The sequence below is a fragment of the Physeter macrocephalus genome, chromosome 13 (assembly GCF_002837175.3).
Source record: "Physeter macrocephalus isolate SW-GA chromosome 13, ASM283717v5, whole genome shotgun sequence".
Classification (NCBI taxonomy): domain Eukaryota; kingdom Metazoa; phylum Chordata; class Mammalia; order Artiodactyla; family Physeteridae; genus Physeter; species Physeter macrocephalus.
In genome coordinates, this window is record NC_041226.1 from 80,749,521 (window position 1) to 80,777,200 (window position 27,680).

The 27,680-nt window shown below is 56.1% G+C and overlaps 1 protein-coding gene across 9 annotated transcripts in view; it reads left to right on the forward strand.

Moving 5' to 3' along the window:
• Nucleotides 1-3,307: 3,307 nt before the first annotated feature.
• The window catches only part of ATP11A (ATPase phospholipid transporting 11A), a 114,430-nt gene continuing 90,057 nt past the window's right edge, over nucleotides 3,308-27,680 (forward strand). For all 9 annotated transcript variants that reach the window (XM_028497694.2, XM_028497689.2, XM_024117444.3 and 6 more), the window contains exon 1: nucleotides 3,308-3,421. In XM_028497694.2, coding sequence (XP_028353495.1) covers nucleotides 3,383-3,421 — 39 coding nt within the window. In that variant the 5' untranslated portion in view covers nucleotides 3,308-3,382. The remainder of the gene's footprint in view (nucleotides 3,422-27,680) is intronic.

Genomic DNA, 27,680 nt, shown 5'->3' on the forward strand with positions numbered 1-27,680 from the left:
GGCATTCCACCATCCTAGTAACTGATTGGCCAGGAATGGGCAGAGGATGTGGCCGGTCCAGAGCGGAGACTCTCTTTCCCCTTGGATGGGAATGAAGAAACACACAGGCCCTGGGGCTCCCACAGCCGTTTCACAGTGACCTTCCTGTGATACTGTCAACATACTCAGTCATCGTTTGACGTGTAAGGTAGGTTATTTCTGAAGATGACTGTTCATAGGTTCTCTCATCCTTTATGTACAAGGCTCTGCCCCTCCCCCTTGAATCCAGGATGGTCTTGGACTTACTTTCCCCAATAGAATGAGGGGAAGGTGATGATCCAGAACTTCCAAGCCCAGACTTTCAGGGGCCAAGCAGTGTCCACTTTGACCCTCTTGGGATCCAGCTGCATGTAAAGAAGCTCAGGCTGACCACCAAGTACGGAGAGAGAGGCCACCTGCTCCCAGCTCTCCATTCACCCAGCCGAGACACTAGACATGTGACTAAAGCCATCAGAAACCCCCAGGGCCCAGCTAAGCCCCCGAAAGAATGCAGATGCATGAACAATCCCAGCCAAGACCAGGTGGAATGGAGGAACCTTCCCCCAAAACACAGTCCTGAGAAATAATAGCTCACTGGTGTTTAAGCTCCCAAGTCTGTGCGGTCTGTTACACAGAAATAAATAACCCACTCACAGCGTGAGTTGGACTTAATGTTACTTTAATAGAGTCCTAACTGGTTTGGTTCCATAGGTTTATTTTTTTATTATTATTATTTTTACACAGCAGTTTCTTATTAGTTATCTATTTCATACATATTCGTGTATATATATCAATCCCATGTTTCCATAGGTTTAGAATTAGGATGCTGTGAGCCGCTAGCAACAGAAAATCCAACTCAGTAAGGATATTTATTATCTCTCAAAACATGAAATCCAAGTTAGAGTAGTGGCCCAGTGGTGTCACCAAGGACCCATGCTCTTCCCATCTCTCCACGCTGCCCTCCCCACTGTGATGCTGTTCCTGTCACATCACGGATGCAAGAAGGCTGCAAAACGCCAGACATCACATCCAGACACACAACATCCAGCAGGAAACAAGGAGCATGTCCTCTTTATGTGCCTTTTTACGAGTGAGGAGACTTTTCCCAACAGCGGATTCACTGGCTTAAAGTCGTTTTAAACCAATCACAAGAAGAGGCATGGAGTTACCGAGATTAGCTTACATGGACCAGTTTACCCCTAGCCACGCAGAGGGTGGCTACCTGCACCAAGGTGGGTTTCTGCCAGCAAGGGCAAAGAGGGCATGGCTGTGGCCACCACAGTGTTTACTACAAGATGAAATTAGCATTGACCACTGAACAAAACAGGCGTTCCTGAGAGGCACACAGCCTTTATCCTGTGGCCTTGTATGGTCTCTGCCTGTGTCCTTCTACCCGCACTCTGCAAACGTCACCGTTTGCAAGGTGGTAGGCCAGTCAATATCTGGCTCAAGCAGCCAGGGTCCTGGCAGAAAGCAGAAGGCGTTCCTGGGAGGAGATGTGGAAGACCGCATGGCGACAGGACCACCTGCTGCAGTGTGATCATGGTTCCACGACCCACCTGGGTGCTGTTCCCCAGGGCCCAGCTGACGCCGCTGCCTGGCTGTAGGAAGCATGGGGTGACAACTGTCACCCACTCATTCGGAGCCTGACACGAATTGATCCAACAGAAAAGAAAGCTGGACAAGCGCTGTGGTCACCGAAGGACACAGACACTGCCAGGCCAGGGTGCAGAGGAGGGAAGAAAGGCCCCAGCCTCTCTGCTTGGCCTCAGCCCGCAACTGGCGCCCCGTTGGTGAAGATCCACTGATGATGGCCATGGGCCTCCTGGATGCCAAGCAGGAGAGAGTAGATTTGGTTGGAAAGTGGAGAATCAATGAGTTAGGAGACCAAAAACGAGCATTTTACTGAAGAAAAGCAGTTCAGAATCCAGATAGTTTAGCCATGACCACCATTCACTCCGGCTCAATCCCAGGCTTCTGTATCTAATCCCCAAAGGGTCCAGCGGCTTCTCTTCCACGACCAGCCAGGGGGACACTCAGTGGCGTTCCTCCAGGGGCGTTGTCAGGCCCCTCTGGTTTCACAAGCGGTGGCCCGTGGCAGCGAGAACAGACGCTGGAAACAACGTGCATCCAGTAATTCAAGGCTGACTGTGATTGAGAAGAGCTCGTTCGTTTCACTTTGGGAAAACAGAGGCATTCCCTGGGATTGAAATCGAGGTGTCTGAGAGACGCAAGGGTTCTCCGTCTGGTGCCCAGATAACGCACAAGCGTGCGCCCCCCCGGGGCCTGGAGGCCCGGAGCCCAGAGCTCCTTCCTGCGGGCCCGGCTCAGCCTCCGGGTGACCGCCTGGCGCAGCCGGGGACGGAGGCAGGAGCTGGACCGGCAGGACCGAAGGGGGTGGCCAGCCGGGGCGGGCTGGCCGAACAGGTTTAAGGCTGATTCCAACCCCTCAGCCCCGCCGGATTACAAGTGCCTGTGACTGTCGCAGCTCTGGAGTCCTTGGGCCAGGGGCCCCGGGCGAGGGAGCCGGCGGGGTTTCAGAAGGAAGCGGGGATCCTAGGTGGGAGACGCTGCGCTCACCTTCGCCCCAGCGCAGAGGAGCTGCGCGACCCTGGGCAGTCCCGCGGGGCCCGCCTCGGCACCCCCTCACCTGCCAAGCAGGCGGGCCGCGCGTGGGGCCGGCGAGCACGAGGGAGACACAGGCCGGGTTTAGCTGGTCTCCTGCCCAACCTGATCCCGCCCCCTCCCCGACTCCCTGCCATCTCGCGCCCGCCCTCGGGCCTTCGCGGGGAGATAGACGTTTCGGGCCGGACCCAGGGCTGGGCGCCCAGGGCCCGCCGTCCAGGCCCCGGCTGCGTGGCCCGCAGCCCCGCCCGGGAGGCGGAAGCAACAGGGAGCCGCGCCCCCGCCCCCCGCCCCCGGGTCCCCTCGGCGGCCCTGCGCCGGCGGGCGGGCCGGGAGGGGCAGGGCCGGGGCGGGCGGGCACCAGAGCGCCAGGGCGCGGGAGCGGGGCGGGGGCGCGGGCCGCGGGGCGCATGCTCACACGCGCTCGTGACGTGCGCGCGGGGACAGGCCTGCCGGAGGCCGGGCTGAGACGGCGGCGGGCGGAGACCGGGAGCAGAGCAGAGCAGGGCAGAGCCGCGGAGCGGAGAGGAGGAGCCGAGCAGCAGAGCAGCGGCGGGAGCGCCGGCCGCCGCGGGCCGGGCCGGGCATGAGCGCGGAGGGGCCGCGGCCGCCCCCCGCACCGCCCGGCGCGCCCAGGCCGTGACCGGGGCGGGGCGCGCGGCCGCACTCGGGCCCGGGCCCATGGGCGCGCCGAGCCGGGCTCGGGGGCGCTGAGCGGGCGGGCGCGGCCGGAGGAGCCATGGACTGCACCCTCGTGCGGACGCTCGTGCGCAGATACGTGAGTGCGGCCGGCGCGGGACCGGGGCCGGGGCCGGGACCGGGACCGGGCGGGACGGGCCCTCCGCCCCCGACCCTGCCGCGGCCGCCGGCCCGGGGGCGCTGAGGGCTTGGGCGGCCTCGTGCGGCCGACCGCGCCCCGGGGGACGGCAGGACGCGGGGTACCTGCGGAGCTGGCACCTGGGCCCCGACGGCTCGGGCGCCCACCCGCCGCGCGCCTCCCCGGAGCCGGGCGGGGCTGCCGGGGCAGAGACTGCTTAGATCGGCGCGGGCCGGGCTGAGGAGGGATGCTCGGGCTCAGCCTCGCCTGCCGGCCCTGCCCTAGGGTTAAGGGACAGGGAGAGGGGCGCCCACAGGGAAAAAGGCGGTGGCTTTGCTCGTTAGTTTGGTAACAGCACCGGGGGGTTCGGAAGTGAAGTTTGGGACCTTTGTCCCGAAAGTAACCAATCAGACCCGAGGCCGGCGGTTCGGGGTTCCCCCGGAGTCTTCGCTCTGGGAGGCGCGTGGCGACGCCGGGCGCGGGCAGGGGGGCGCGGAGGGGCAAGTTGGGTTTTTTTCACATCCGCCCGAGGGGAGCCGCGTGCGGCTCTGACGCCGACCCCGGGGTAGAGGGGGTGCGCGCAGGAGAAGGAAACCGGTCGCGTCTCTGACAAAGGCCCCCCCGTCCCCCGGGCGCACCGCCGCCAGTCACAGGTTGGAAAAGTCGCGCTCACTGAGGTTTCCGCTGGAAGAGGGAACGGTGGTGGGAACTTGGTTTTTTCTGGTTGAGGAATTCCCTTCGTCAGTCATTCATATTTATGTGCTTTCTTCGAGGAGACCTTGGCCGCAGACGAGAGTGTTTCTGTTCATGCAAGGGGAACGTTGAATCAGTGCCTTCCCCCCGAATCCACTCACTCACCAGAGGACTCAAGGGCCAGGGGAGCTTGTGGCACCTTCCAGTAGCTCCCCTGGGGAGGGCGGCCTGCCTTCCAGTTAGTGGGCGGACCCCTCTGGGATTCTGGTTAGGGCCGGGAGGGCTTCCCGGGAGGGCTTCCCGTGGAAAGGGCCCTGTCCCCTCAGGGATTCTTGAGTCCATCTTATAACGTGAGTGTAAACATCAGGGTCACCTTGGTGTCTCTTCAGTAGTAAGTTCTGGAAAATCAGGTAACAGTGGCAGTAGGTAATCAGATGTCTTAGAGAAACGCTTGACGGGTCCCAGACGTTCTGTTCTCAGGCTTATGGCCCACGAGCTCGGAGACAGCGTTTACCTAGGATGTGCTCACTAGTTTTCCAGTAAATTTCTATTCTTTTCCAACTCAAAGACTCTGTGATAGGAAGGAGAGTTGAATTGTGAGCGGTAATGCGCAGTCTCTATCCATGAGAGGTGAAGGGCGGGTCAGCCACCCTCCTGCTCCTGATGCCTTCGTCCTCGTCCTCGGAGTCGGGCAGACAGGTGTCCGAGTTTTGTGCTTTTACTCCCTTACTTCTTCCAGGCCTTCAGCTGTTTCATGTCATATCAATATAAACGTTGGTGTACCTTATATTTTTTAATTCCCCTTTGCTGTGTTATTAGACTTATTTTTCTCAAACCTAACTGGTAAATATTCTTCAGTGAACTTTCCCAGCATATATATTTGGTAATGTCCCTGGAATCCAGTTACGGGATGCTATTATTATTTCTTTGTTTTTCATTCCACATTTTTTTTAACAGTCTGATCATTTGGCTACTTCACCATATTCACATACAAAACCGTTCATTTCTATGATATTAAATTCATGTCTATGTTATTAAACTAATTTGACTCTGCAGAAACAATCTGTTTGCTTATAATTGGATTATCCTTCAATATTTAGGAATTCATTATACTTCCTTTTGCTAGAGGGCAAAGAAAGATTCTGGGATTAAATATTCATATTTCCTTGTGGTTTCCATATATGACGTATTTCATAAGCATGAATAAAGTCATACCGTGTTCCCATCTGGTGTTCACACAGTCAGAATTTCTAGGACAAAGAAACCTTTTCATGATGATGCCTGAGGGCTGCCAAAGATAAAGGAGTCCTTGGAAACCATTGTTGTGGGTATTTTATTGTGGGTTAATTCCAGAGAGGTAGAATAGGCAAATGAATGAGAGAATTCCTTTCCCGGTTAGGCCAAGGTATATGCCAAAGCTGGCATTACCGGTCGTTTGTGAGCCTGGATGCATATAAGCCACGTAGAGACGCGCTGTACTTGTAAATGGCAAAATGCTTCTGTACCTTGAGCTTTTAAAAGAAATGTTTAAAGAAGTGGTGGAGAACTAGTGTTATCCTCTTAGAAGAGATGTGAGGTGGGAAACCTAGAGTCAGGTAGTTTAAATTCTGAGAGGAACCTGCAGAGTCTCCGGGAGCCCACCTGGGTGTGGACCTGGGCTGCCCACTTGGAGGCCGTGTCACCCTGGGCAGGTGGCTTCACTTTTTCTCTGCCTCGGTTCCTCATCTGAGGATGAATAGCGGGACCTGTTGTGGAGGGTTATCGTGAGAATTAAATGAGTTAGTACAGGCCAGGAGCTAAGAGTGGTGCCCGGATCTGCGGAAGTACTCAGCCCACGGCTCACGACTAGCCGTTAGCATAACTTTGCCCCCGGTCACTGGCCGGGGGAGGGCAAGAAGCTCTGTCGGTTGCCGGCCAGGCCAGTCAGTACGGCCACCAGGGGCCCTGGTGCCCTGCTCTGGAGCAGCTTCGGGAAATCTTAAAACGAGGGGTGCCAAAATGCCACAGGCCCAACGAAAAGCCTGCAGGCCACATTTGACCACAACAGTTATTTCCAGGCCAGGAGGGCCACCTTGTCAGGACACTTCTCTCCTTCTTTCCATCCACGCCTCACATTCAGGAGATTTGACTGTTATGTTTCTGGCGTTTGTTTTTAGTAACGTCATCGACCCCTGGAGAACCTCAAGCGTGACTGTGGTGGAATGCTTTACGCCTTCTTAAAAACTCACCATTTGTATGCATATGCACACGGGTCTGCTTTGGTTTGCTTTCTGTCACCATATGGTGTGTGCTGTGGGCGTCAGTGCCCACCGATGCTGCCCTACAGGCGGACCCATCCGTCTGACGCAGATTTAGCTTTAAAAACGTTCAGGGCCGCCTGACTCGGGGTTGCCTCTTAATGGTGCTTCCGACGTGGGGCCTCCGGATCTGCTCCTGGAGTCTACACCCCAGGACACTAAGTTAAGCCACTGGAACCACCGAGGCCTTCAGGTATTTGAAGTAGGTGACCCCTTAGGCTGGCCCGAGGGCTGTGCTACAGTGTTTGCACAGGCCTTTCAAAGCAGTCTGCCAGGTGTATAATTTAACCTTTGTGTCCTGGCTGTTAAGTTCAGTTCCTTCCGTTGTCCTTTCAAACCCTGTTTAATGTCTGTTGGGGACAAGGATCCTTGACATGCTTTTCTTTCACCTGAGGTAGGTTTAATAACCCAGGGGGAAAGGGGAGTTTAGGTGATTGGGTTTTGCTGCAGTCAGTTGCATTTTTAGGGATGAGCACATGGTCCTCAGTTTACAGTTAGCCCAAACCACCTGGAATCCACTGAGCTACCGCTCAGTACGCAGGAAGGCCTCTGTTTACAGCTGTGCTGGGCCCTGAAACCTAGAGACGCACTGTTCCTCCGTGCTGGGACCACATGTTCCACTGGCAACAGGGCTAATCAGAGACGCTTAGATCCCCAAGTCCCAGACTTACAGATGCTTTTTTAACCAAGTTAAATGCTGGCAGAAATGCTATTTATTTGCAAGGAAAATCAATAAAAAGCCATTTTTACAGCAATATAAACTCAACAAGATTGAACAAGGGATTGTTTTTGCTTTTACTTGACTCCTGGTATCTGAGAAACAAGATAGTTGTTTGTGGAGGTCAAAAGTTCAGCGTCAGAGCCTAACAGGCAGCTTGAGACCTGGCCCGGCCTCTGACCGAGAGGCCTTGGGCGGCTTCCTGCTTGAAACGAGGCACCGACTGCGGCTCCCTGGGGGGCGCTGCCAGGATGGGGCGCTGTGGCATGGGGAGATGCTCCGTCAAGGGGCCTCTTATTTGAAAGGTGAGCCTGGTGCTGCTGGCAGCCCCAGCTCCTCAGAGGGACGGCGTCTGCTGCTTCCTGGAGAGCCTCTGGCCCCCCTCCCGGTGTGGAGGGTGTGGAGGGCGTGGAGGGCCGTGCTTGCCCTGCACTCGGTGGAGAGCACAGTGGTCCTCAGACAGGACACCCCCCTGCCACCGGCCCACGCCTGTTGGTGCCCTGAACGCCCTTCTGGTTCGGGGCAGGTGAGCCCGCTCTGTAAAGGTCTGTCCTGCAGCTTGGGGTCCCCCGCCCCCCACCCCTCCTTCTCCTGAATCAGCAGCGTCTCCCTTTTAGGGTGACGTCACCCAGTCCCTGGGGTACTCAGCCATGCCTTGAAATCGCCCTTTTTTTGAAAAGCAGACTTTCTTGACCCCGCATTTCCCTCCCACCATCTCCCCTCTTCCCTTTCCTTCACAGCCACGTTTCTGTAATGTGGCATCTCGGTGTCCCTCCGGTGGGCGTGTCTGTCCCCACCTCCATCGTGTCCGAGGTGGCCCCACCAGGGGTCACCTTTGTGCCCTCACAGCTGACCTCAGCATACTTGGTGCAGGTGTTACCAAGTGCAAGTTTATGTGCCCCCAACGCAGCGTCAAGTTCGGAGCAGAGAAAGGTTTATTGCAGGCAGGGCCGAGCAAGGAGAACGGGCGGCTTGTGCTCAGAAACCCTGAACTCCCTGACGGTTTTCGGGGAGAAGTGTTTAAAGGCAAAGTTGGGGGTGAGGGGGGCAGGGCGCGTGACTGTCTTCTGATTGGCTGGTGGCGAGGTAGCAGGGCGGGGCTCCAGGAATCTGTTCTCAGCCTGAAGCGACTGGGTGGGGTCTTGGTTCCTGCACGAGAGCTCCGAGATGTGGAGATGTGGTGATGTACGTGCCTCCAGGGGAGCCAGGCCCCAGGCTGCACTGTCGCCCCTGCCGTGTCTCTGCATCTCCCCCCCACCACTGCTTCCCTGATAGCAGCTGTTGGGAGTCCGCCCTTTGGAACCCAGGGAAGGTCACGGAAACTGAAACGTTTTTCCTAAGAACAAGAGACGGGGGACCCGGAAAGAATTTGTACCCGGAGGGCCTCACAGGGTCCTGCTGGGTTTCTTTGGCACGGCACACGTTTGGTGTGTGTTCACCGATGCAGCCTGAGCCAGACAAGGGGCAGACAGCCGGACCCCCATCCCTGTCCCTGTGGCATTTACCTTGGGCAGGGGGGGCCCAGAAGTGCTGTCCCAGGGCGCTGGGCAGTGGTGGGTGCTGGAGCTGGTGCCGCGAGTCTCGCTGAGCTGCGGCGTCTGGCGGGCGCGTCCAGGCAGAGAGGAGGGCCCAGCGGGTCAGCTGCCCCTTCACCGGGGTCACCCCTGGGGCCTGATGCTGGTGCCCTCTCCCTCCCCTTCAACACCTTGCTTGGGGGAGACCTGGAATTCCTCCTCTGTGTCCGCAGAGCCCACATTACCTTATGGAGCCCAGCCTCCCCCCTCCCCCGTAGGCCTGGGACCGCTCCTGGCACAGAGTCAGCGCTCTGTGAACATCTGCCCCAAGACTGATTACGCCTCTTATCATCGCTGTTAACAAGAACCTTGAAGAAGCTGCCCTTGGATGCTTCCGAAGGAAACCTTGGCGCTTCCAAGGACTTGAGTGATCAATGATACGTCAAGCTTTTGGATTCTCTTTTCCCTGGTACATTTCACAGAGTCTTAACAATATGGGAAAAGACGGGGAAGGCGTCCGGTCCCACCCCCTCACTTAATAAACACTAAAGGGGAGGAAGTTAAGTCCCCAAGGTCACAGCCCGCAGTCCCCGCACCTCTGGTGCGGACCCTGACTCCGTGGTAGCTTCCGCTGTGCTCTGTCTGTGGCTCGAGGGCCCGTCCTCTGAACACTGGGCTCCCGGGATGTGTCTCCTCTTTTCTTGCATCCGTCCTGTGGACCCTGGGCCTGGAAAGGACCCTCTCCTGGAGCCTCGTCATGAACGAGCATTCTTAGCTGGTTCCCTGTGAGGCCTGGACCCCCATCGCACAGAGTGCAGAACTTTTTGCGTGGATGCTTTTTGTTTTCTGGGCAGGGGTTTCCCAGATTTGCTAGGTTCACAAAGGAGTGCCTGCCCCGGTGAAGGCTGAGAACCTTGTCTGAAGACACAGGTAGGGAACCGGCCCTCTGGTCCCTCTGATGTGGTTGTGTCAGAGCTACTTGAGTGTCAGGCCAACATTTAAACATGGCTGAGTGTGAGCAAGTGTCCAGGTTTCCTCGCTTTTTCATAAATGGTGTGATCTGGCAGTGCCGCGTTGGGTGGCTTCCTGGGACCACAGCTGCCCTTCACGGAGGGTTCAGTGCCCTGTCCTGTGGCTGCCCTGTCATCACCACCCCAGGATACAGGCTCCTCCAGTTTGGGTGGACCTTTGAGCCCAAAGCAAGCTGCATCTATAGGTAGTTTAGAAGACACCCGTGTGACGGGCCACCGAGAACAGAGGGGTGGGCTCCGTGGCCCCCGGTGTGTGTGCTGGGTGCCGGGGGGCGGTGCTGGGGGGGGGCGATCCAGCAGTATCTGCAGGGGTGGGGGGCTCACTCATGCTGCGTGTGGACCCAGAAAAAACCGGGCATTGGGTCGAGATCAGGAGAGGATTTTAGGCCCCCTCTGTTAACGTTACCTTTGTCACCTGGGCGAAGGCCAGAGCAGAACAGGTGAGCTCTGTGGGTGAGTTAATCATTAGCTGCCTCTTCAAACCAAACCTTTACATATTTTTCCCCATTTTTAAGTGGAGCGGGAGGAAAGTCATCTCCTCTGAGTCCTCCTTTCCCCACGCTCTCAGCGAGGAGTTTGTTGGTAACATATTTACACCCGTTTGCAGGTGTCCTTCCTATCTATGTTTCCATCACTCCTGACTTGAGGAGTTAGTCATCCTCTGAGGAGAAAAGTCACTCGGATGGATTTCCAAATTCTTGTTCCAGAAATGTTTAACCACCTCCCACCTTCCTGGTTTATGTGGGCAAAATGTTTCCCGTTTTTCTGTGGTTTTGATTTGATCTGTGGTGGGTTTCAGTATCAGAGCACCTCTCGGGAGTGATGTAGGCAGTAGAAGAAGTCAGTTTTCCTGGAGGCAGCAGTGTGCCCTGCGTCACCCGGCATCAAAATCTGCCCCCTCTCGACACGGACTTGAGCCCACATTAGTTGGCTGCACCTGTCAGGGTTGGTGGCCCTTGAGAAATTTGCCCCGTCCGTTGTGTGTGATTGGCGGATAAAACATTTTCGCAAAGGTGGGCTGCCAGTGGCAAAAAGGCTTTTAACTTCCACTCGCTTTGTTTCTGCTGTGCTCACGCCAGTGCCTGCTTCATGGGTTCCGCGATAGGTAGAGGCCAGAGTTACCATCTTCTGCACCGTTTGCTTCACGTGTTACCTGCTGGGGGAGCTGCGTCTGTTCCAGGAGCCCCTCCCGCCGCCGGGCTCGCGGGCGGCTGGGCGTGGTGTCCGGCTGGAGCCCATGAGCGCACGCGCCTGAGAAGCTGCGAACGCTCTTTGTGAGTTTCCTTGGGCTCGCGAGTCTTTCTGTGAACACAGTGGACGGGGCCTGGTTCGTCCAGCCTGCTCCTCCCGGCTGTGTCCCCGGGGGCAGCTCAGCACCCCTCGGTCCCCTCGTCTGCGCCGGGCGAGGGGCTTCCCAGTGAGCGTGGACGCTGTGCCCTTTGCCTTGACCTTTCAGCGCCCTTCTTCACGCCTCTTTCCTGGGTCTTAGGTCAGAGACCGGCCAGCACAACTCTGCGATGCCGATCGTGTCAACACACACGTTTGATTATTGAGGACGTTGATGCCAAGACTGTGGCTGAGGAAGGAGTGGTCTCGACGGCGAAAAGCTGACATTGTTTCTGGGGTTGTTCTCTGAGATGCTCACGGCGGGTCTGTGAACTTGAATGTTGTGTTTAAGCACCAGCATCTAAAATACGAAGCTGTGACAGGCCCGGGCGTGTCCTGGTCTGCTCACCGCAGGCAGGGCTGGTGCCCACTGCAGAGCTCAGATTCTCAGCCTCGGGGCTGGAAGTGCAAGACCTGGGGCCTGCAGGTGGGTTCCTGTGACGGGCCTCCTCCTGGCTTGCAGATGGCAGCCTTCCCTCCCCTCAGCTGCCTCCTCTGGTGCCCAGAGAGGGAGGGAAGGGGGAGGGGAGCAGAGCAAATGATCTCTTCTCCCTCCTCTTGTAAGGACACCAATCCTATCAGATTACGATTCCACCCTTATGACCTCATTTCATCTTAATTACCTCCCCCAAATCCCTATCTCCAACTCTAATCACATTGGGGGTTAGGGGTTCAACATGTGAATTCAGGGGGACACAGTTCAGTTCAAGGCTGTATACTATTAAAGGAGGCACTGTTTGGGTTGTAAACATTCACACAGGTAAAGAACCTCAAAAGAGGCAGTTTGAAACAGTGCATCATTTGCTGACCGTTTTATCAAACAAATAAAAAAAATGTTCCACAAAATCTGGGAAGACTAAAATAAAATAAATGTGTAGTGGGAATGGGTTACTTTTTAAACTGTGGAGCAGATTTAGGCCGTTGTTACCTCTGACAGACCACAGTTTCCATTATTTGATCAGATCTAAGGTTGTGTGTATTTATATCTTTTTCTTCTCTTTCTGTTGCTTCTTGTTTCCCCCGTGGGAGGCTTGGTAGGAGAATGGTGGTTGGTGTTAAGACAAGACTATAAAGTGTTGTTTTGGGTTTTGTGTTATAACCTAAATCCACAGCGTCTGGCTTGTTGACAGGACAGGTGTCACGGTATCTGCCACGTAACTGGACTGGGCGGACGTGTCTGCTTCGGAAGCTGGGAGGCCGCTGCGTGACGAGCCGATTCTCCTAGTCAGTGGGGTTGGGTTTTAGGGACTCCATGCTGTCGGCCTGCTCTGCACAGGGTGACCTCTTACCTTTGGCAGAATCGGAAAGTGATGGTTGGAAGGTGACCCCGAGCTATCATTAGGGTGACAGGGACGTGACTTCTCTGACATCCAGAGCATGGTGTCACCCACACATCATGGGCTTTTGCGGTAGTGCGTAAGTTCCCAAGCCAGCTGCTGTGGACGTTTCCCTCTTAGGTTTCTCTATAATCACAGCCTCATTCTCTTTTATTAAAAATTGGCTTATGCTGTTGTAAGCCCGCGTCGGAAATGATCCTAAAGCATCATTCATCATATGATTAGGACCTTGGATGGCCTCTGCTGTTGCTGTGAGGCTGGTCGCTCACCCCGTCTGATGCTGTGACACTAGTTAAAGCCACAGGACCCTGAGGGGCTCTCCCACCTCCCCACACTGTCCCGTCTGAACTGTCTGTGCGGAATGACGGGCTCTGCTTCCTGAAGATCAACTTCGTACCTGGGCCATGTGAGTCTGACGCTGGCCTGGCATGTTGGCCTCGCTCCCTTGAACCTGCTCCCGGACAGGGGGCTGACTGCCCCTCCCTCCTCTCTGGACAGAACCCGGGCTGCCGGGAAGGAGTCGGCCATCCTAGCCCTTACATAATCTCCCTCCTTCAGAGAAAAGAGGATCTCCTCCACCCTGTTTTCAGCAAAGGATTAGGGACAGTGAAGGGCGGCCATTGGAATGTCATCTGGATTTCTGTGTGATTTTTCAGGACGGCCTCAGGGACTGCCCGCAAAACATGAGTTTTTAAATCATGGAATTAATTTAAAGTCATTCCATGGAACAAAATCATGGGGTGATCATTGGTGTGGAAGAGATGTGATATGAGGGTAAAGCAGACCTAGATTTATCTGTCACTTTCAGGTGAAATATCTGATAAAATATCTGAAAGTGACAGATATATGCATGTGGAATAATTTACGTTACCTTTTCTGTTTAGAAAGTGTGTGGAAACAGTTGTTTTGACTTGGATAAGTTTAGGCAAACCATTAAAATAGTAGATAACCATGAGGTATGTGCATATGCATTTTCTTCAGTTGGATGTAAATCTGAAAGCAACGTGTGTCAGAAAGTTGGGGTGACCATCTTGTGGTTAGAGTCTGAGTCCTCACTTCTGATGTTCAACTCACTTCGCCATTTTTCTGTTGTAGAGTGGGAATAAGCCGTGGAAACTCTTGGCACTGAAGAACGTGTGTGGGGCAAACCTAGTTAGATTGCAGCAGGGGAAGGCGTGCGATGCCCTCGGTACACACTAGGTGCTCAGCATTGGCTGTTCACCAAATGTTTATTGACACTTGCTGAAGGGATTCCGCGGCAGGGCAGAATACACAGACACCCCGGGCGCCCCTGGAGACTGCATTTGGGTGGTATACGACAAAATAAATAAGCACACAGTAGGCTAGGTGTCGGGAAGGGCCGCGGACAGACATGAGCCGGGGAGAGGGTCACGGGGCGGTGTGGGGGGGTGACAGGAGCCAGGTCTGGGTGGGGGAGACAGGATGGTTCTGGGCAGGATGGAGGCCAGAGACCAGCCCAGGGCGGCAGGCCCGAGGGCAGTGGAGGGGGTGGGATGTGACAGGAATGGTGGGTCACCAACGTTTTAATAGGAGCACGTGGCCGCCCCGCAGATTTCATTGTTTAAAACATGGAATGCGTTATATATGTTGCCTTTGAAAAAGGTTTCAGTTTGTTTTAAGATTATATGGACCTACTGAAGAGCACAAGGAACTCTACTCAATACTCTGTGATGACCTATAGGTCATCACAGGAAAGGAAAGGAATCTAAAAAGAGAGCGGACATATGTATCTATAACTGATTCACTGTGCTGTACTTCTGAAACTAGCACGACATTGTAAATCAACTATATACTCTAATAAAACTTTTAAAAATCATATGGCCAAATGAGGAAAATGTTACATAATAGATAAATTAAGATGGTTTAACATTATAAAGATGCATTGACTTATTGAGTGAATATACAGTAGGTTGGTTTATGGGCAGTTTTTTTGTTATTGTGGTAAAATATCCCTAAAATTTACCATTTTGACCATTTCGAAGCAAGTGTATAGTTCAGTGGCTTTAAGTGCATTAACATCACCACCATCCATTTCTAGAACTTTTTCATCTTCCCAAACAGAAACTGATGTAAGAGCAATTTTAAGTAGTTTATTCCACATTTGATATTGTATAGCTTGCTTTTTTGGAAACATGTTTTTTTTAAATCAATGATAAGGACCTTATCAGGGTCATGGGAAGACTTATTGAAACCTAAGCGCTGATTAAATTTTAATGGAAAATGTACCTTTGGCAGGAGGGTTTTTTTTTCTTTTAAATAATTGGCAATGGTAAGTTTTATTAAAATTTAAATACTTGAATGTGAGGATTCATTTGGGCTTTATGTTTTGTTTAGTGTGTGCTTGTCGAGAGCGGCCAGAGTGGTGATTATCGCTCCAGAGAAGAAAATCTGATATTTGTCTTAGAACAAGTAATTCTGTAATGAAACAGAATATCATAAAAGTTATGTCTAGTTGGCAATACTTTCAAATAATATAGTTCATAATGGTGTTTGTTTAACGATATTATAAAGCCACGTGGCTTTCTCCTAAGTGCGTTGATAAGGAATAGGAATTAAAGCATTTTATGTGAAATTTTCCTCCAGAAACTGCATTCTGCTGATTCACTGGTTCACATCAGTTTTCTGTTTTGAGTTAATCTATAACACGTGTTCTTTTACTGTCTAAAAAATTATTAAGAATAGATTAAACTTAAAATTAAATATTTTCTGTAAAATTATTGGGTCTGTGAGAAGCAGTTTCCTGTTATTTCTACTCCAAAGGGGATATGAGATTTTTCTGTTCTTAAATTGAAATAATCCCCTGATTTCATAAATTGCCCTGTCGCTTTTTAGAGAACAGCATGGTTTCAAAAGCAATAAGTCCCATTCTTATTAAGTACTTAATTTATTAATGAGAAACTTAGTTGAAAAGTTGAATAATTATATCTCTTAAATAGTTTGGCTTGTAAAACACCGCAGCTGTAACAGAGATTCGGCGAGATGCTCGGCTTGGCAGGTGACCTTTGGAGCTGACGGAAAAGTAAAAATTAAAGAACGCTGACGGCACCTCCTTAGCACCCTCACAATTTAAGTTTCTTGAAAGATGGGTTGATGCTGGTTTCTATTAATCCGTTACCCTTGCAGATTCAGAAAGGTTTTAGGTCTGAGGGGTGACGTCTCGTCCACACAGAGGCCTCTGTCCCTCACTGGGATGAGGACTTGTCACTGTGGTCGCCGTGCCCGGTGCTGATTTTTTTCCCTTTTTTGTCCCAACCCTGGCAGACAGTTCACCCACCTTCGGTCATGTTCTCAGTGAATGACTGACTTCCTGCCTGTGCCCTGAGCTCACCGAGGGTGGGGTTTGTGTCCAGATTGAGGATCACGTGTATCTGCTTCTCCTTGATTTTGTTAATTTCATGGGCGCGGTCGAGGAAGAGAGCGATTTGGTTCAGGTCTTGACCCCAAGGCCGTGGGCCGGGCCCGAAGAGCAGACCCTGAGGGGCATTCAGGGAGCCGGTGTGTCTCGGGGCTCCTGCTCCCTGGCAGGCGGCCCGTCCGGCGCCCCACGTGGGCCCACGAGCTGCCCGCTCCCGCCCCGGGCTCGCTGGCCCTGCTGCGGATGGGGCCGAGGGGGGGACCTGGGGAGTGGGGGCCTGGACTCGGGCCTGCCGCTCGCTCAGCATCCAGTGTGTTCGTCCCGGAGACGGACTGACCAGCTTTAGATCTGTAGCCGGCGCCAGTGCCATGAAGATTTCCCGGACTTTTTCTTCGCAGACGGGCAGGCCTGCGACCTGAAGTTCCATGGCCGGCCTTGTGGGCCCTTCTGGAAAGGCACCTCCTCAGTCGCTTTTGGAGTCTGTCTTAAAGGCCAGGACAAGGCCTCCAGCGTGTAAAATCCGCACGGGGCTCTGCAGCCGAGGATGCCGCCCACGTGCGGCACGTGCCCTGTGGAGTCCGCGTCCTCGCCGGCGAGCGTGCTTCACACACGCGCGCACGTTTGCTTCTCCGCTTTGGTCCTGACGGCTTGACGGCCACCCGCTGGCGCAGAGCGGCCCCCCGTGGCTCTGCAGCGGGTGGAGTAGCGGGAGGGGGTGGGCCAGCGCCCCCAGAGGACAGCCCGGTGCCGTCCGTCTCCCGCTCCAGTTGTGGCGCGCGGGGCGGTGGACACAGCTCCGCGGCCGGGGCCCGGCCCTGCGCCTGGGGTGCGGCGGCGGCCTCCCCGGGCCCGTGCGCCGTTCGGACACCTGGGCCCTGCGGTCGGTGTTCGCGCTGCGGGTAGGGGTACCGGAAGTTCAGTGTTGAACGAAAGGGGTGACGGAGGGAGGTCGTTCGGAGGCGGCCGGCAGGGCGGCGGGGAGGCGGATAGTAATAAAGGTCGGCTGTCAAGCCGGGACAGGACCAGGCAGAGTCCGCTCCTTCCTGCTGTCACTGCTGCCCGCCGAGGGGCTCGGGCGGCGGTTAGCGGCGAGCGACGGCGAGTGGCAGAGCTCGGGGCGGGGGGCGCTGATGGCGGGGGGCGGGCGCACGAGGGGCACGGGGGGGGCGCCGGCCGCAGCTGCCCCTCGCGAGGGCGCGGAGGCACCTTGCTGTTGGAAGCCAAGTGCTGAGGTCAGAGGTCGCTGAGGCCGATGAAGGCAGGGCGGGGGCTCCGCCCGCACGTGCTGTTCGGGGGTCCATCCGGGACTGGCCCCGTGCGCCCCTTCTGCCCGGCGCGCGACGGGTAGCCCGGGGCGGCCGTGCTGTTGACTCGGTGCCCAGCGCGGGACGGGTGCGGGGCCGCCGGCCATTCCCTCCGGGGCCCCAGCCAGGAGGCGGCGGGGGGAGGCAGGTTTACAGCCGGCCCGGGACTGACATTCCTCCTAAAGCAGAGCCGGCTTCTTTTCCAGTCCTGTTGTAAGTTAGAATTTAGGGTTCACTCTAAAGTTTTGTGGTTTTAAAAATTGACTTGAAGTAGTCAAGGGGAGAATTGTCCGAAGTTACTTGTTTGTTCAAATTAGAAACTCAGAGCGAAGGAGCGGAGCTAACTTAGGTCAGATCTCAGCCCTGCTTGATGGGACACCGGGGAGGAAAGAGGGGCCACCGGACTTGCTGACACGTGACTGTCCCCGGGTCCCGGGTGTGTTTTCATCTTGGGGCAGCTTTTCAGAATTTCAGGCTTGAGTTTACTAGAGAGTGGTTATCCGGGGGCCGGGAGGCTGCTCCAATGTGTGAGGTCGGGTTGAACTTTCACGGTGATGGGGACAGACAGAAAGGAGGCTGCGTGGTCCCCGCCGTCTTTCTGAATGTGCCCCAGGAGCCTCGGCGCGGACTCGGTTCTGGAGTGCAAGGATGAAGAGAGGGCAGGGGAGAAGCCTTACTTAACAACCCGAGTCTGGGGTTCCTCACCCCCAGCCCGGCCAGCGTAGGGGACACGGTGTGAGTCGGAGCTTCGTGATAAGAGCTGCCACGTGCCTCTTCTCCGTGGTTGCGTCCCAATGCCCGGCGCTACATATGCCTCGAGCATACTGCAGTCGGTTTCTGCTTCCCAGTAGCTACCAGGAGTGAGCAACGCAGTGTCCCTACAGGTAAAGAGCAACCTGATTAAGTCCCCCCACCCTGCCCCCAGACCCGGATGCAGTGCTCTGTTCATGGTTCGGTTTACCTGGGGATCGGGGCATGAGGGCTGGTTTCCTGCAGCCCTCCTGTGTAGGTGGTGCCATTTGGGCCCCCAGCTTATAGACGGTGAGGGGAGGCCGCCAGCCCAGGTCACACAGGGGCCGGGGGCAGAGGCTGGCCTGTCTCCAGGGCGGGTCCTTTCCCTGCGTTGTATGGCCACCACGTGCACCTTCGGTAGGCAGCCCGCTGGGTCCCACAGCTTGACCGCTGAGAGTGGGTGGGGAGAGCCATACCCTTGCACGGGCCCGGGGCAGAGGCCCTTTCTTATCGTTAACTGGTGGTCACAGCCCCCCTCCTTTCCTGTGGCGCCCCCTCCATGGACCAGCCTGGTGCCCCAGTGAGGCTAAGACCTCCAACGTGCAGCTCTACGGCTGCAGCGAAAGCAGCCAGACAGCGCCCGCTCCTTCCCGCTCTTAAATCCATTGGACAGAACCGTAAAGAGGCGAATATTCCGGAGCCGTGTTCCGGGACCCAGTGCCGAACACACCCGGGCAGGGCTGTGCATTGAGTGTCGGGACGCTTTCAAAGGTGGGGGGTTTTCTGGCAGCTGCCGCTGGAACTCAGAGCCTGAATAGACCTACAGTTGGTGTTTGTTTGGATCTTCGAACGAGACACATGTGGTTATTGTGAGTAGAGGCGTGAACATTTAAAACAAGTTCAGTTGGATTTCCGTGGACTTGGAATAGTTGTAAGTTCACCCGCACAGTATTACCTGACGGACTTCACAGAGCTCTGTGGATCTTTGTGGAATTATTTTTTATAAATTTCATGATCCTTGTGGATGTAAGAATTCATATTACTGAACGTGATCCAACAGAAAGGAGGCGTGTCCTGCGTAAACGGCAGTATTGAAATCGTGTTACATGTCCTCATGCCTACCTTTTAGAAGATCTCGTGGGTTTTTAATTCTTGTTTAAGCTGTGGCTTCTGAGGCCGCAGTTGTTTCAGGCAGAGTGGAAATTTTATTCCCATTTTGTTTGTGGGAAGATCACATTCGGGCCATTTAATCTTTTGCTGGTAGCTCACTGTCGATAAGGATGAATTGAAACCAGGTATCAGTTTGGGTGTACCTGATTGAGGACAAGCGAGCCGTACCCAGGCAGGTGGCGTAGGACGGGGGGACGGGGGCGGGGGGTCAGATGAGCCCTGTGGCTTAATTACCTCTTGGCCCTGCGGCCCCCGGGCTTCTCCGCTCTCCTCCCGTTCCCTCTCCCTCACCTGCCTTTCTTCCTCCGTGACAAGCCCGGATCTCCTCACCTTTCCCTCCCTCATCCCCCATCCTTAGGGAGCATCTTCTGAGTTCGACTGGAAACATTCCCCTCTCAACCAGAGAAAACGCTGTGGTTTTCCTGCCCTTCGGAGGATCCCCCCCGCAGCTCTAGGCCACCACGGGGCGGGGCGACAGGAAGGAAGGAGCAGAGCTGGGGGCTGGCCTGGCTGCTCATCCGGGCCGCTCCGTGTTCCAGCCCCACACCCTGGGCTTATTCTGTGTGTTTCTGTGCTGTTACAGGTGCTCTGTGGGGGGAAGCTTTGACAGAGACACATGAAGGTGAAATAACCCCTGACCGCAGGACTGCTGCAAACACCCAAGGCTGTTCATCCTGTAGTTTCCAAAGGATTCATGAGATACTTATGCAGCACTTTTTTTTATTGTAGTAATTTACCACTGTAGCCGTTTCATGATATAAAATCAGAGGCACTAAGTACGTTCATGCGATTGTGAACCATCACACCGTCCATCCTGGACCCTTCGTCTGAGATGGAAACGCCGTCCCCGCTTAACACTGGCCGCCCCTCCCCCCGCCCTGGGGATCACAGTTGTGCTTTCTGTCTCCGGGACTGACCTGTCGAGACGGGTCCCTCCCATAAGTGGAGTCACACGGGATTCCCCTCAGCAGAGTGTCCGCAAGGCTCAGCCACGTTGTACGTGTGTAGAAATCCCCCTCCTTTTTAAAGCTGAACGGTTGCATGTGTATCACTCGTTTTGTTTATCCATCATTGTCGGTAGACACACGGGTTGCTTCCTGCAGCATTTTTTTTATGGACCCAAAGCCTCCTGTGAAGACCAGAGCCCTCAGGTTGCCCCAGACTCCAGCGGAGAAGGCTGTGTCGCTTGTCTCGGAACCTCGGCGCTTCGCACGGGCCCGCGGCTGGGCGGCTCCCTCGCGCTGCCTGCCCCAGCTGCTCTCCAGCCGGTGCCTGAAACCGCCCTTTCCCCGGAATTCTTTTTGTTTTTTTAACATCTTTATTGGAGTATAATTGCTTTACAATGGTGTGTTAGTTGCTGCTGTATAACAAAGTGAATCAGCTATACATATACATATATCCCCATAGCCCCTCCCTCTTGAGTCTCCCTCCCTCCCTCCCTATCCCACCCCTCTAGGTGGTCACAAAGCACCGAGCTGATCTCCCTGTGCTCTGCGGCTGCTTCCCACTAGCTGTCTATTTTACGTTTGGTAGTGTGTATATGTCTTTCTCCACACGTGACCCTAATCGCCGCCCTTTCAGCACACGTGTGGCTGCTTTGTTGTTAGCTTGCTTTCACCCCTCCTGCAGCTCGGGGCGCGGGGGGGGGGGACTCAGAGGGAGCCACCTCGGTCCTGCTGGCCCAGCCCTGCCTTCTGGGGCCAGAGCAGGGGCGGGACCGAGGCCCCCTCAGGCGTGGGCAGGCTCTCACCTCTCCATCCGGGGCCAAAGCCTGGCTGGCTCCGTGCACTTGGACTTGACATGCTTCCCCCGCCACTCACGGGGGGGGACTCAGAGGGAGCCACCTCGGTCCTGCTGGCCCAGCCCTGCCTTCTGGGGCCAGAGCAGGGGCGGGACCGAGGCCCCCTCAGGCGTGGGCAGGCTGTCACCTCTCCATCCGGGGCCAAAGCCTGGCTGGCTCCGTGCACTTGGAGTTGACATGCTTCCCCCGCCACTCACGCGGCTAGGGGTGTGTGTGTGTGTGTGTGTGTGTGTGTGTGTGTGTGTGTGTGTGTCACTCACGGCTAGGGTGTGTGTGTGTGTGTGTGTGTGTGTGTGTGTGCCACTCACGGCTAGGGGTGTGTGTGTGTGTGTGTGCGCGCGCGTGTGAAGTGGGCTCGGCTGGGGGCAGCCCGGCTCCCCTTCCAGAACCCCCTCTCTGTCTGCTTTGGAAGAAGCCGCACGGGCGATGGCAGGTGAAACTGCAGAAACCCCGGCAGTTCCGGGGCCCGCCCGAGCCCTGTGCTTTCTGGGCTCTCGGGTCTGTGGACACGTAAGCCCCGGGGGTCGGGAGCCCCGCACGGGGGTGGTGGGCTTGGGGGCGAGGCGGGGGCCCAGGCGTGTTCTGGAAACAAGCAAGTAAGTGGAAGCTTTCTGCTGGGGTTTCTCCCGGAATGAGGACCAAGAGCCATGAGCAGAGGTTGTCCTACTTGGGGAAGAGGTGGTTTTCAAGTTATAAGGAGCTGAATGAGCAGGATAAAATGTCAGATGCACAATAGGGCCTCATGTATTTGGAATAAAAGCTGGTGAAATGGGTACATGAAGAGTTCACAGCCAGAAGAATAATTTTCCTCCTGAGTCACATCCATTTTTATTTCAGAACGCACGGCCGCACCCCAAAGCAGACAGGGCTCTCTCCTCACACCGTCAGGTCGGTCGTTGATCAGGAGGGGACATGGGGTTCTTTGGAAAGCACAGTTTTAGAAAACATTTTAACAGCCAAACATACTTGGATTGAGAATAAATGTCCCCAAGTTCTCCTGTGGTAAATGTTTGTGATTTTGGCTGTACAGCCTTTATGCTACTGCGTATTCCAGACACTACTGCGTATACAAATGCTACTGTGTATTCCAGACAGTTCTGCGTATACAAATGTGACTGCGTATTACAGACACGTGCAGTCTGTACAATTCCAATTTTTATAAAAGACACAACTCTGCCCCAGGCCCAGTGGAAGCGAGGCCTGGGGGTCAGGGCGGGGCTGGGGCTTCCTGCCCTGTCCCGGGCAGGGTTCGGGGCGTCTCTCCCGGCACCTGAGGTGCCCGCCCACCGCGAAGCTCCCCGGGCTGCTCTCTGGGGTCTCAGCACATCACCGGCCACGTGGCTGAGCCCAGTCTCCAGCCCCCTGTCATGAGGGTGTGGACAGCCCCTCCCCCGAAACCATCCAGGGACCCACCTGAGCCAGCTGGGGAGGTGTGGCCGAAAGGGGCCCGTTTTGAAGTACAAGGACACTCCTGCCTCACGGGAAATTCCAAGGGCTTGCGAAGCTCTGAAGCTCTGAAGCTCTGTGCGGGGACCACATCCGCCCCGTTTGTTTCAGGAATCATTTGCTCTCCCTTCCCCCCACCGTCTGGCGCCCAGCCCTGCAGTTTCCCACTGCCTCTCCAGGCCGCACTTGCGGCTTCTACCCCCGGGCCTTGCGTCCTGGGCCGTGTCTTGGTTCCCAGCTGACAGTCACTGCCGCTTCCTACGGCCACTCCCCTTCCTACGGCAGGCAGGCCGTGCTGTTCCTGGTGGATAATTTGGACCCCACCCCTGCTTCAACCCTGGGGCCATCACAGAGGCCTCGCCACCCCCCTGCCCCGGGGAACTGGCCCGCGGACAGACAGGTACCTCCATGGTTCCGAGACGTGTGGCCTTGTGTGTCAGGGCGTGTCCGCGGAGGAGGGGACCCGGGGCCGGCGAGGGGCGCTCCCCTCGTGCTGAAGGCCCGTCGACCGTCGATCGTCTCCCTCCTCACCAGCCTCTTCCCTGCCTGCTGAGAGCAGCCGGCTGACCGCCCCGCCCTGCCGTCTGCTGCCTCTGCCTTTCTGTTTGTGCTTCTCGCGCGCTGCGCCTCACGTGCCCCCCTGCACCAGCCCAGTGGGCCAGCTGCACCCACGTGAGCCTGGGCCCCCCAGGGGCCTCAGCATAGTCTGCGTGGAGTTGGCGCTGAGTCTGTGTTTCATGACCCCAGACGCAGACAGTGGGTAGTTTTCCCCTCCGCATAAGGTTAGCCTGTGGTGATGCAGTAACGAAGGAGCTTAGACACACGGGAAATTGGCTTTTGCACCCAGTTCCGTGGGGGCGGCCGGGGGGCGTGTTCCCTCCCTCGGTCAAGCAGTGCTCCAGCACCACGGGGCGCTCCAGACCCACCTCCGTTATGACTGGCGGCAGCGTCAGGTCCCGCGAGACCACCCTCTGCTCCGGACGCGGATCCCAGGTCCAGGCTGCCACCTGTGCCTCTGACCCACCGGCTGCGGACAGAGGCTTCCACGGCCCCTCCTCGGGTCCGGTTCAATTGCTGGAGCGCTCACAGAGCTCAGAGAAACACTTGACATACTAACTCACCAGCTTATTATAAAAGTACGCAATTCAGCGTAACCGAGCAAGGGCCGTGAGCCTGCAGCACAGAAAGCCAAACTCCGGGAGCAGGTGTATCGCAGCAAAATAAGGGTTTATTTCAGGCGCCAGGCAAGAGGGTGGGAGACAAGCCTCAGATCGCTCCTCTTGGACGTTGAGTTGGGGGCTTTTTAGGGGAAGAACAAGGAGGCCGGGGTTAATCATCATCTAGTGACATTTCGGGAGCCAGGATGTCCCTGGTTGACGATCCTCAGGCCAGGTGGTCCCCGGCTCGGGGGTGTGTTCGCTCCCCTCGCCCTGGAGAGACAACCTGAGTTTGTAGGTAATGATGACGTCTGTGATAGCGGTTTTGGTCCATTAACAGTGTTATATCCACAGCAGCGATCTTAGCCGCCTGACCCTGTTGATCAGCGTTCCGTGAGCACAGGATTGAGGTCAGGGGGCACAAGACAGGGTGTCAAGTTTTGGATGGAGAGAACTCAGTAAGGGAACGAGGTTTCGGCAGCAGCAGCCAGATGGAAGAGGAGCACAGGACAAGGAGTGGGGAGGCGGCATGGAGGGCCCAGGCCACCACGGTCCCCATCTCCACCTGCTCACCAGCCACCCACTGGGCAGGTCTCCGCACCCGTCCTTTTGGGTTTTTATGGGGACTCGGTGTTGGGAATCTTACGGAAAACTCTGGGACGTTGTAAGTTTTCATTAATTTACATCTTTAAGGCTCTTTCATACTGTCTGTGAATTATTTAAAATAACTCAGTTTTATAGGTGTCGGTGAGGCTGGGTGCTGTTTCGGGCAATAGCTTTGCTGCTCTATTTTCAGCAAGTTTGCCTGCATTTTTCATTTTATTCAACCAATAGTTAAGGAGCGCCCACTGTGGACCAGGTACTGTGCTAGCTGCTGGGAATACAGAATAAGCTAGACAACAGAAATGAGAATTGGTCTCTTCCCTGTAGGAACTTAAAATCCAGCGGGAGAAACCGGCAAAAAGGGGCACCGTTTTGTTCTTGCACGTGAAGGAATCTTGCAGGGTGAGGTGCAGGGATTTTCCGTGGGAGGGTCCTGCCCAGCCCCGGGTGTGGGTGCAGATGTCCTGAGTCAGCTTCCTGGAGGGCAGCTGGCCGGGGGACCTTCCTCTCACCCAACTCGTGTTTCCAGAAGGAAACTCTAGACCCAGCAGCCCACCCAGGGGCCAGCCTCAGGGCTGGGAGCGTTTGTTAGGGGTGAGGCCACACTTGTACTTTGCAGTAGCGACCTGTCTCCTTGACTCATAACTGGGAATGAAGGAGTAATGGTTACTCACAGGGCTCTAGTGATGACCGTTCTCTGATGAGCAAAGGAAGAACGTCCCTTTTCCCCTACCTTTTCCCTAGGCCAGCAGGTAGCAAACTTGTTTTGAAAAGGGCACATCTTTTGGGTTTATGGGGGTCTAAGTATTTACAATATAGTAACTGTTTTAGGCTCTCAGGGCTACGAGCTCTGTGGCAATGACTCAGCCCTGCCATCTGGCAGGAAGGTGGCCGGGGACCATTCATGGTGCCGGCCTGGCTGTGCGCCAGTGAAGCTGCATTTACCAAACAGTCTCCTGCTTTTTCCTGGACTGAAGGGGTGGCTCTTGGCCCATGAACTTGGTGACTACCCCTCCCCCCGCCACTTGGCGCTTGTATCACTTTGTCAGTTTCCAGGTAGCTTTAACTAAAAATATTACTTATCGCTTGCCTCCGGGGTTCGTCTTCTCCATCTTTTTACCTTGATGACTTCGTTGATGGATGGATAGACATATATGTGGCTCGAGATGGAAACGTAAAAGAAGAGCATGGGGTGAAAGCCCCTCTTGCCTGCCCCCCCAGGGCCCCGCACCTTCCCGCCACGCACAGGGCTGGCGAGTGGGCACACATACGGGGAATGACAGGGAGGGTGGGTAAAGCAGGCTTCCACGCTGGCAGCGTTTGGGTGCTGTCTTTTTTCATGGATTTGACGCAAGGGCTTTCTTCCCTCCTAAAGCCAGGATAGCGCCCAGCTGTCCCAAGAACCCGAGCGACAGAACCTTGAGGACTGGGGGGCAGCCTTGCTGGGCCCAGGATGCTCGGGCTCCGGGGGCCTCCTGTCTCTGGCCCAGGATGCTCGGGCTCCGGGGGCCTCCCTGTCTCTGGCCCAGGATGCTCAGGCTCCGGGGACCTCCTGTCTCTGGCCGAGCCGACTTTTCTGGGGCTGCTGCTCCATCACAGATCAGGAACCACTTTGTACAGTTGGGGGTTTGCCCAGTTCACACTTTGTCCCCGCCGCCTCTGGGCTCTGCTCGCGTGAGCCTGCTCGCTGTCTGTTACCGGCCGCGACATCTGTGCTGAACAGAGCAAAAGGGCCTTCCAGGGCCCAGCTATTCTTAGTCTCCTGCTATCTTGAGCTGATGCCGTCAGGCCACCGTGAGGCCAGCAGGCCACCTCCTCACAGGAGGTTTTAGGAAACTGTGAGGCTGCCTCACCGCCTCTTTGAAAGCCAGCAAAGGAAACTGGGAAGCTGCTATTTTGGAAACTCTCGCCAGCTGCTATTTTGGTCAATAATGAATCTGATTTGAAGCAAATTGGGAAAAATAATCGCTCTTAAATGGCTCATAAGTATGATTTGTTGAATTCTTTAGGTAGAACGGTAGTCCATACTACTCCATTGGCCAGAATTTATACTTAAGAAAATTCAGTGCTGATTCTTAGTTACAGATTTGGTCTCTGGGGGGAGGGGTGCAGACCCCTTCTCCTTCCCCATTTTCTGTTTCTGGGTTGTTTTCCTGACCCTGCGGACGTGAGCGTTTCTTCATGGGAAGTAAGGTCATCTTTGGGAAACCTCAGCAGCCTAAACGTAGACAGTGGACAGAGTGGAGGGGAAGTGGCAAATGCCACCTCAGGGCCGGTCTGTTTGTCCCCCATCAGCAGCAGTTTCTTTACGGGGCTCTGTCTGTCATCTTTGTTTACCGCCCACCAGAGCCTCGTGGGAGGAAAGGCGGTGATGGGGGAAGACAAGGATGGCAGATTGCTGATGGGTGAGAGCATCCTTGGAGCAGGGTCAAACCTCACAGCGTTCAGGGGCTTCCACGCCTGTCCCTCGATTTAGGTGTGACGTCGACTCTCTCATCCTCAAGGGATATGAGTTAACGCCTCACACATCACTGTGTCTGTGATAAAGTAACAGGGGGGCACGCAGAAAATGGACACAGTGAAGACGCTGGACCCCCGTGCCAGTTTGGGTTGGGGGCTGCGGGGGTGGATTCACATGGGGGGATCTCACGGAGGTGGGCTCGGGCGGCGGGGGGATCATGGAGGTGGGCTCGGGCAGGGGGAGATCATCACGGAGGTGGGCTCGGGCGGCGGGGAGATCATCACGGAGGTGGGCTCGGGCGGCGGGGAGATCATCACGGAGGTGGGCTCGGGCGGCGGGGAGATCATCACGGAGGTGGGCTCGGGCGGCGGGGAGATCATCACGGAGGTGGGCTCGGGCGGCGGGGAGATCATCACGGAGGTGGGCTCGGGCGGCGGGGAGATCATCACGGAGGTGGGCTCGGGCGGCGGGGAGATCATCACGGAGGTGGGCTCGGGCGGCGGGGAGATCATCACGGAGGTGGGCTCGGGCTGCGGGGGGATCACGGAGGTGGGCTTGGGCGGGGGGGGGAGATCATCACGGAGGTGGGCTCGGGCTGCGGGGAGATCATCACGGAGGTGGGCTTGGGCCGGGGGGAGATCATCACGGAGGTGGGCTCGGGCGGGGGGGAGATCATCACGGAGGTGGGCTCGGGCGGCGGGGAGATCATCACGGAGGTGGGCTCGGGCGGGGGGGAGATCATCACGGAGGTGGGCTCGGGCTGCGGGGGGATCACGGAGGTGGGCTCGGGCGGGGGGGGAGATCATCACGGAGGTGGGCTCGGGCTGCGGGGAGATCATCACGGAGGTGGGCTCGGGCCGGGGGGGAGATCATCACGGAGGTGGGCTCGGGCCGGGGGGGAGATCATCACGGAGGTGGGCTCGGGCCGGGGGGGAGATCATCACGGAGGTGGGCTCGGGCCGGGGGGGAGATCATCACGGAGGTGGGCTCGGGCTGCGGGGAGATCATCACGGAGGTGGGCTCGGGCCGGGGGGGAGATCATCACGGAGGTGGGCTCGGGCGGGGGGCGGATCACGGAGGTGGGCTCACACCCCCCATTGCAGAGCTGGGCTCCCGGGGAGAAGGCAGCCGAGGCCCCCGCCTGGGCATTGCCCTTCTTGACCTGCAGAGCTGGCCACTGGACCCAGCAGGTGA